The 9,747-nt window shown below is 37.1% G+C and overlaps 1 protein-coding gene across 1 annotated transcript; it reads right to left on the bottom strand.

The window, feature by feature from the left end:
- Positions 1-1,693: 1,693 nt before the first annotated feature.
- Positions 1,694-9,355, bottom strand: LOC132624986 (DNA-directed RNA polymerase II subunit RPB2). Its single transcript, XM_060339754.1, has 19 exons — positions 8,957-9,355; positions 7,569-7,790; positions 7,185-7,475; positions 6,884-7,081; positions 6,725-6,789; positions 6,555-6,641; positions 6,313-6,433; positions 6,180-6,224; positions 5,956-6,093; positions 5,790-5,862; positions 5,299-5,375; positions 5,064-5,171; positions 4,820-4,936; positions 4,229-4,384; positions 4,003-4,107; positions 3,795-3,920; positions 3,628-3,705; positions 2,340-3,542; positions 1,694-2,160 (listed from the first exon to the last, which is right to left on the bottom strand). Exons 1-19 carry the CDS (start codon positions 9,197-9,199, stop codon positions 2,041-2,043), a joined length of 3,573 nt encoding a protein of 1,190 aa, XP_060195737.1. The 5' UTR covers positions 9,200-9,355; the 3' UTR covers positions 1,694-2,040.
- Between the last annotated feature and the right edge of the window lie 392 nt (positions 9,356-9,747).

Genomic DNA, 9,747 nt, shown 5'->3' with positions numbered 1-9,747 from the left:
GATCATAATCTTAAAGTACTAAGTCATGCTAAAAAAAGTACGGCTAATAAGTATTAATTACATGACTAGATATTAAAGAAAAAAATAAAATTAAGTTATGTATTTTCACTTTCTAAACTAATATAAAACTAAAGAATAAATATCAAAATTATTATCATTCTAGTGTTAGATATGAATTTCTTTTGTTAGCATTAGTATTGATTTGATTTTTGTTGAGTTTTATTTGAGTTACTAATATTATTGAGCTATAAAACTTATTAAACCATTCAAAATTCTAATTCCAAGCTTGAAATAATATGTTAAAAGACAAAAAACTATGAAAAGTTAAAGAAACATTTATAAATTACATTATAAATAAATATAACTATGTATAAAATATGTTTGAAATTTTATCAATGTAATGTCGGGTTGGTTTGATTCGGTTTGACTTTTTTTAGCTAAAACCAAACCAAACCAATAGTGTTCGGGTTTTTCTTTTTAAAACCAAACCAAATCAAACCAAACCACTAGTCGGGTTTTTTTCTCGGTTTGATTCGGATTATCGGTTTGGTGCGGTTTGTCGGTTTGTTTTGTACACCCCTACTTGTGAGTGTATTGAAATAAAGACACTCTAATTTCTCCAACTAGTCACATAGTTTCTTTTGTAAAAGTCGTTCTATTTTTAAAAAATAAACAAATTTGGCGATGTGGAGCTATAAAATGGTTTATAATCTTTGTTCTAAAAAGTGGAACTTTTTCTAACATATTTAAAGGGTTATCAATTTAAAATTGTCACACTATAATTTAAATTGTGATCTGTTAAAATTCAAGCTCTTTATATAATTCGGAGAAAATAGAATATATTATTTTTGTAATGAATTAGATCCGTGTTGGTTGTTACATATTTAATATTCTTCTTTTGTTATTGTTAAGTCTTAACTATGAGCCCGTTTGGATTGGCTTATAAGTTGCTTATAAGTTGCTTATAAGCTGTTTTCAGCTTTTTTGAGTGTTTGGCTGGTCAGCTTAAAGTCATTTTGTGCTTAAAATAAGCTCAAAAAAATAATTGGGTCCATTTGACTTAGCTTATCTAAAGCAGCTTATAAGCTGAAAACAGCTTATAAGCCAAAAAAAATAAGTTAGACTACCCCAACTTATTTTTTTTAGCTTATAAGCTGCAAACAGCTTATAGGCATAAGCCCATCCAAACAGGCTCTATGTTGATCTCATCCAAAATTAATGTAGTGAATGATAGATCTTAGTAGCAGCAAATTCAGAATTTATATATTACAAGTCACAACTACTCGCTCTTTGTTTGTTAATAATAGTAGATAATATCCCATTCTTCTAAGTTACGATCGTATATGGCAAACTATTCAATAATAATAATAAAGAGAATGGGGATTTGAGCTTGATGTTACTTGGCAATTTTATTTTTATTTTTACTACATTCCAATTCATTTTAACTTCCCCGATTATGTGCTTGAGGCTTTAAAATATCTAACCGTTCAATATAAATCGTAGTATGATTGTTTCCCATATTCTATGTTCATTCTTAATTGGTTATCATGGATCATAATATGGTTTTATCATGATTTAACTCATCTTCTTCGTTGTGTATAAATGTAAATAATACATTCTTGTGCAGTAGTCGAAACATCTCTGAGACTCTAATTACAGAGTTGCGAGATATAGAGAGAATTAAAAACTGGACTAGAAGCAAAAAGTTGAACTCACTTCTTTGCAAGATAAAATCATTGTTAAAAGCTTCCACTCATTGGCCTCTTACGGGAAAACAAAAAGTTCTTTTCCGAACAGAAATTTCAGATATAAATGTTCTATTTTTACATGCGAGAATTACTTCCAAACCTTATCCTTGAAATCACTGTACGGAGGTTCACATGGGTCCTGTTCTCATTAGATATAGATGACATATGCTAATCTACAACCATTCTAAAACAAAGTAAGTAGATCCTCATATTGTGGATGCAAAACTGACTCCTAAGTAAAGGATCGTAAATCTATAAAACAGGGGCACTTTTTTCTGCCTGGCTAAATCAATCATGCTCCTTTCTTCTTTTGATCTTTGGCTTGTTTGACATCCTTTGTGAGCATTCTTGGAGCTATAGCCATGGCCATAAGCTCCTGGAAAAGCAACTTGCACGCATATGGAATGTGAACCTGCACCAACAGAGCCCATCTTGAGTTCTAAGACCCGCAGAAAAGTGCTACTGCTATTTGACATGTGAGGTGTAAACCATAAAGAGCATCTACCCAGTGCGTTCAGCAGAAACATGTATGCAATGCCAGTATGTCTTTGTATGGGGGTGCAAAAGCAGGGGCGGAAAGAAAATGTTTACCTGGACAATATCGGTCTTGTTCTTGCATCCTCGGCATTCAAAAGAAATCTTCTTGAGGTTTGCAATAGCAATCAGCCCACATCGCTCACAAACATGAACTCTATATGCATCACTTTGGTCAAATAACCGCTCTTTCAGAAAATGAGCGGCACCGTGAGCAATCATACAATCTCGCTCCATCTCTCCAAAACGAAGACCACCATCACGTGACCGACCTTCCGCGGGCTGCCTTGTGAGGATTTGCACCGGACCTCTGCCTCTAGAATGAATCTTGTCATCAACCATATGCTTCAGCCGCTGGTAGTACGTGGGACCAAGGAATATCATAGCACTAAGCCGCCGTCCAGTATGACCATTGTACATGGTCTCAAAACCACGCATCTGGTATCCACATTTATGCAGAGCTTTGCTGATGTTATCCACAGTAACATCTGTAAAGGGAGTGGCATCACCTTCTTTTCCCATATGTGCGGCAACCTTCCCCATAATACATTCAATCAACTGACCAATAGTCATTCGAGAAGGAATAGCATGGGGATTCACAATAATATCAGGAGTAATGCCTTCCACGGTCCATGGCATATCTTCTTGTGTATATGTCATGCCAACTGTTCCCTTCTGACCATGTCTACTGCTGAACTTGTCCCCAATTTGAGGAATACGGACTGATCTAACCCTCACTTTAACAAATCGGAGCCCGTCGGCATTTGTTGTTAATAGAACCTGATCTACCATTCCAGTTTCACTATGGCGGAGACTGGTACTGTGATCTTTCCTCGTATAGCGAGATGCTTGCCCTTGTGCATCATCTTGAGAAATGGGAGTTGTCTTCCCAATGATCACATCCTCACCAGAAACTCTAGTTCCTGGAGGGGCAAGACCATCGTCATCCAACTTATCATAAGAACCATGCCGCATACCCATAGTACTAGCTCTATCAGGACGTCCAAAGTCCTCCTTGACCAATGTCCCCATCTTCTTTTCCTCATCCCTGTATGAACGGAAAAATAGCGATCGGAAGAATCCACGATCAATAGATGACTGATTCATAATGACAGAATCCTCTTGATTGTATCCAGAATAGCAGGAAATGGCAACAATTGCATTGATGCCTGCAGGTAGTTGCCTGAAATGCAAGTGTTCCATGGCTCGTGTTGTGACAAGAGGCTTCTGAGGATAATAAAGCACATAGGCCAATGTGTCCTGCCAGAAGAAAAAATTGTCACCTTGACAGACCGAAAACAAAAACCTCCCAAAAGATTATGGATAAATAAGTAGAGCTACCTACCATCCGAAATTGGTAGTTGGTGACATAAATTCCCATGGCTTGCTTACCCATGGCTGACTGATAAGTATTACGGGGAGACTGATAAAACAACAAATAAGCACAGAAGATTAGAAGATCAGACACAACTTGACAAGAGACTTCACAAGTCACAACCAAACATAACTCACCTGGTTATGATCAGGAAACGGAATAATTGATGCACAAACACCCAATATTAGTGATGGGTGAATTTCGCAGTGAGTATAGGTATCAGAATAAGCATCCCCGGGATTAAGGCGTGCTTGCACAAGATCCTAGAAACATTAACATATATCATTTAGCATCTCAGCATAAATCAGAAACTGTTAAAATAGGAAGACCACTGTGACTACTCACATTTATAGTCATGCTAATCATCGTTGTTTCTTCCTCTTCAGTGTCAATGTACTCGATGTATCCCTTAGCCACCAGATCATGCCAGCCACCCTCTTCAGGTGATTCCTGAAAAAGAGTACTGAATATGTAACTGAAGCAGAGAGAAGTTCAAACTTCCAAGAAACCAAGAGTGTGATCAAAGCAACAAAAGATGGCAACAAAGGGAGCAAGGGAGCCATTAGCATACCCGTTGTTGCAATGTTTGAATATCCTTCTTCTTGATCAGCAGCCTTTGCTTTTCCACAATAAACAATGGACGACTGCACCTGCCATAGTCTGTATAAATACGAAGTTCTTTCAAACGGATATCACGAACCACCCCGACCTCAGTATTGACATCAACCTGCATAAAACAAAAACAAAGGCACTTATGCAAAACAAACAACGCAAATGTAGAATCTCCCATTCAAGTGATAATATTTCCAAGACCAACAGTGTTCTAAGATAGGGGATGAGACCAGAGAACTCAGTAGAGGCAATCAGACAATATCAGTTTGTAAGGTAGAATAAAGGTGCAGTAATATATTTCCAAGATCTCTAAAATATTGAAATACATACTTCCAACTCGACGTCCATATGTTTACAATGATTGGATGTGAGGACTGCTATAATATAAAACAAATCAAAGTGTGTAGAACTGACATCGTATGGCTGTTTTTCCAGATTACTATGTAATTATATGGCTTTTATCATCCTTCACTATATGCTTCATACTGTATAACTGTACAAGACTACAAGTAATGTCATCCACTCAAAATTAGTGTAGATTGTTTCTTACCCTTCTCCTAAGTCGTCTCAATGTTCTCACCAACATGTCAGGATCGCGATGAATTCCCACCCAGGTACCATTGACAAAGATCTTTGTAGCCTGTGGAATAACGGCAGGAGAAATTTCCTAGATTTACAGGAAAAGCAATGGTGAGCCAAGGAAGACCATATCATCATCACTCTTAATATAGGAAAGAAATACAACATAATTAAGCTGAACCACAAACATCCCAACACACTGAGATCATGCTCACCTCAAAGTTCTCAGTACCCCACTCTTCCAGAAACTCCAAAATTGGATATGCTGCTGAACCAACTGTTATATAAACCATTAAAGCTAGATTCTTCACCAGCCCACATGCCTAATCAGATCACAAGGATGAATCAGTTTGCATGTACAGGTTTTTATTTGGGGGGTGGGAGAAGAGGAGGGGCTGATCTAGCCACATCCTGGCATAACAGAAGCTCCACAGGGGAGCAGTCACTTACTTGACCCTCTGGTGTTTCTGCAGGACACATCATTCCCCATTGTGAATTATGCAATTGCCTTGGTTTGGCCAGTTTCCCTGGTAAACAAACACAGAAAACCTAAATAACAAGGAAAAAAAATAAAAAAGAAAAATAACCGGTACTAACTAACTATAAATATAATTGACAGAAATAAGATTCCATGTTTCATGAATATAGAGGGGTGGTAGGGTGGCCCTGGGTTCTCTGTTTACCACGAACCCGCAGGTCAACACTTATTCTTCCCAAATAAACCCAACAATGGTCCCAAGCTCCATACACCATTATTGTAGTTTTTCCATTTGCTTTGGTGTGTTGATCAAGTGAGACGTGATTTAGACAAACACCAACTAGTATGATATTAGGGCCCAAATGATTGATTAAGTCGGAAGCGAATGACATCAAATACTATCTGAAAAGTAGAACCACATAAATCATAAGCAAAATGGTGGTATGGAGGAAAACTCAATTACCTTCTCGTCCTATGGGGGAATTCAACCTTCGCAAGTGAGACAAAGTAGATGCATAAGTCAGACGATTCAACACCTGGAATATATCAATAAACAAAATTATTTATCCGTGGAGAAGATCGATCAAATTTCAAATACCTGTTGTCAACCGACAAAATAGCTAGCTGACCTGTGAAACACCAGCTCTCGTACCCGCTGCATTAGCTTGCCCCCAGTTTCCAGTAGCAAGAGAGTATTTCAGCCCACTGGTAATGGTTTTAGCTTTGATTGCAAATTGAAGATTTACATCTTTTCCATTGTCAACACACTGAAGGACCCACAAACAATAAGAACAGTCCGCAGAAACGAAATATTCAGCCAATGGCGCCATAAAGAAAAGGTCTATGCATTTACCTTTTGCACATAGCCTCTAACATCCCTTGTCAACTTTCTAAAGAGCTGCATTGAAAGACGGAACCCAAGAAAAAAAGATATAATAAATGATGTCCATAACGGTGTAAAAAATGATAAAAAAGAACAAACCTACCATTCGAAACAGGCCACCAAGCAAAGGACCAGCAAGATCCAGTCTCTTATTTCCATAATGATCCCTATCATCCTCAGCCCTTCGGCCAAGTGCACATAACAGAAGCCGGTGGATGATATACCTGAAATGAGTAGCTTCAAGATCCTGATAAACATGTCCATTACTAACTAAAATAAAGAGGATAAAAGATTTAATGAATCATTTCGTTAAAAACATGTTTACACAGAAAAAGGAAGCCCTACCCAAAGTAATAAGCTTTCTTTGTTTCACAATACTCTCCAACTCCAACATGAGGAAGCATTTCTTTCTGAAGAATCTCTTTGGCATACCTGCAAAATATTGATTGAGAACATTTATTCAAATGCTTCAGAAAGTCACAAGACCAATGTTTAGGCAACTTCAATACACATACTTTATCCTCTTTTCCCTTGTAACACCAACTGTAGCCCCTCTCTTCCCGATGTAGTCAAGAGCAACCTAAAAGAATCACTTCTATTTTAGCAACGTTATCAAAGCAAAGAAAGAGCTTGGGCAGGTGAAATAAAAGAACCACAAGCACCAACAGAAGTACCTGTTGATTTTGTATAACAAAAGCTTCTTCCAGCGATGGACGTAACAACTCCATCATTTGAGTATCATTGAAATCATAACAAATATGTTCCAATATATCCTTATCAGCCACAAAACCTAGCGCTCGAAACACAATAATAATAGGAATCTCTGTTCGGATATATGGAAGTGTCGCCCGAATGTATTGGCCTGAGGAACCCTGCAGTATAGAAAGCGATGGAGACAATTAAATATATAAGTTTCATGAATTGCAACAAACAGCAACAAAAAAAAAAATGAAATTGGTTGTCTCAGCACATTACCCCTTTCGCACTAGTCCTTGAGAGCATCCGCACAAACATAGTACTCGGTGGGCGGTTTTGAGATTCTGCCATTGACCTGACTTCTCCAACGAACGCATACTTGTTAGGTTGCCTCTTCTTAAACACATACACATGGTTGGTGCTCATCTTCTCCTGAGCAATTAGGACCTTTTCACTTCCATTTATAATAAAATATCCACCTTGATCTAATGGACATTCTCCAAGCTCTGTTAGATCCTTCTCTGAATTTTGATATAATGTACAGTAACTTGAGCGAAGCATAATGGGAACCTGTAAGTGAAGATGGAACAAGTTTGACTATCAATAACAATTTCAAGAAACCTCTTATCATATATATGGCTCCAAAGCTTACAGTATATTCACCTTTCCAATAAAGACTTTTGTGAAGTCCTGAGTTTCAGTAACTTCTTCACCATCATGCCCTTTCTTAATGACTCTCTTTGTAACATCCACATACAATGGTGCAGAATATGTCAGATTCCTCAACCTCGCAGCCTTTGGAAACAAGGTAGCAGTTTCACCATCTGACTCTGTCATCATCGGCTTACTCAAATAAATCTGACCAAAATTGATTTTGTAGATAGTCTGTACAAAAACAATGATGAATAAAGTCAAACTGTAGTATTATTTGGAGAGACTTATTTGTTAACTAGCAGAGGATACATTGCATTTAGGAAATGCCTACGAAGTGTATGGAGAAGCCTCAAAACTATATGCTTCCCCAAGAATTATCATTCACAGATCACAAGTTTCACCACCATTGTTTGCAATTAGCTACTACAGGCTGTACCTTATCTTAACCAGGGAAACGTTCAATCGGTATCAACAAGTCAGAGTTAAAATGAACCACATCCGACCAAGTACAATAAGCCTCTGCAGATAACGTTTAATGATTTTGTGGTAGAATAGAATTTAAACCTGCGTAAAATGGACTATTTATCCCACTAAAACATTACATAACAGATTTCTTGGGACAAATTGCCATGTCAACTTTTCGGTACGTATCCATTAACTCAACTTGAAACTCTAACAGTTGTTATTAGATTCCTCATCTCCACTGCGCCAATAGCGCACATGCTAATTCTGAAACTACCTCATAAGAGACCAAGAAAAAGTTCTAGCATAACCAAAAGAACTGCCCTCCGTTAACTCAGTAACATAATCCCACCTATCATTAATGTGTGCCAACCCTCCCCGTCACAACACGACATGATGTAGAAAAACAAATGCAAGTAACAGTGCAAATGCTCCACATTATATACAGCTAAACTGCACTTTACTAGCTTTGTCAGAAAAAATGCTAACAGTTCATACCACAAAATACAGCTGCAACTAGCCTTATCAACATAAATCACACAGTTCAAATTTAATGCCAAATTCAACCTTGATAACAACTTCAAATTTCCAAAAAAATAAGCCCTGCCCTAGTTTTAACTTGTTTCAACAAACCCCCAACTGTTTTTCATGTTCTTTCATATATTGAATAGTCCTTTATGTTGGTATATCTTTCGCAATTTCGACCATTTATCAGTTCATAAGATACTTCCTACAACAAAACCCTAAAAAAACCCTAATGCCTAAATTGATCTGAACCAACATTCAATTGCAGCAAAACATAAACCACCAATCCAAATTAAAACTGCTCATAGACTAGTTCCACTCCATTTATTACTCTATAAACCCCTTTAGTCAGTTCAAAATTGTTCAAAAGCAAATCTATGACTTCAAATTCCAAGTTGTTAACAACGGACCTCAGCAAAGTCAGGTTGATGACCCGGGTTATGCTGGGACTCGGGTCGGATCTCAATATCAGCAGATTCATCAACAATTTCTTGCATAGTGTTCTGAATAAACTCATCAAAGGAATCAAGTTGTTGACGAACGAGTCCTTTCTCTTCAAAATAAGCACTAATAACAGCCCAAGCATCCTCTTGTGTTATTTCATCTTCATCCTCACCATTGTAATCCTGCTCATACTCTTCCTCCATATCCATTCTTGATTCAACAACTAAACAAATCTTCCTATTTTATTTTTACAGTTTAAATGGAACCCAGATCTTAGTTTGTTTAGTGTTAAGTAGATAAATGGTTTAATGACTGATTTTCTTTGTTGAGTCCAAAGGAAAGAGAGGAGAAAGGCGAAAGAATGAGAGGAAGGAGGGGTTTTATATTTACTTTTTGGAGGCGAAATAGGTCAAAACCGTCATAAGGGAGGCGGTTTTTTTATTTCTTATTTTTATTTATCTTGTTCTTGTAATATTTAGTTTTTGTAAACCAAAATAAGATGATGGAATTATAATTTGGGAAAGGAAGGAACAACACCAATTTCACAACTAATAATTAGGAAGAAGAAGATGCTTTTGAAGATATACAAACGTATTGGATACTTGTATTTTCTTCTTTTTTTTTTTTTTGGAACTTCTATTTAGTTTATGGAATGAGGGATTAAGAAGCTTCTATATATGATGAACGAAAGCAATACTTGGATGTTAAACATATAATTAATGCCGGTTAAAAGGTCATGACGCGATGCAATGTTGAA

The sequence above is a fragment of the Lycium barbarum genome, chromosome 12 (genome assembly GCF_019175385.1).
Source record: "Lycium barbarum isolate Lr01 chromosome 12, ASM1917538v2, whole genome shotgun sequence".
Lineage (NCBI taxonomy): Eukaryota > Viridiplantae > Streptophyta > Magnoliopsida > Solanales > Solanaceae > Lycium > Lycium barbarum.
Note: the sequence above shows the minus strand (reverse complement) of the source record. Positions and strands in the feature narration are given on the sequence as shown.

Bases quoted from the DNA above. Each gene is read 5' to 3' on its own strand.
- LOC132624986 (XM_060339754.1), bottom strand. From the start codon at position 9,199: ATGGATATGGAGGAAGAGTATGAGCAGGATTACAATGGTGAGGATGAA. The intron at 4,385-4,819 runs GTAAGAAACAAT...TGTTTTATGCAG, and splicing joins TGAGACGACTTAGGAGAAGG to GTTGATGTCAATACTGAGGT. The intron at 4,108-4,228 runs GTATGCTAATGG...ACTCTTTTTCAG, and splicing joins TTCAAACATTGCAACAACGG to GAATCACCTGAAGAGGGTGG.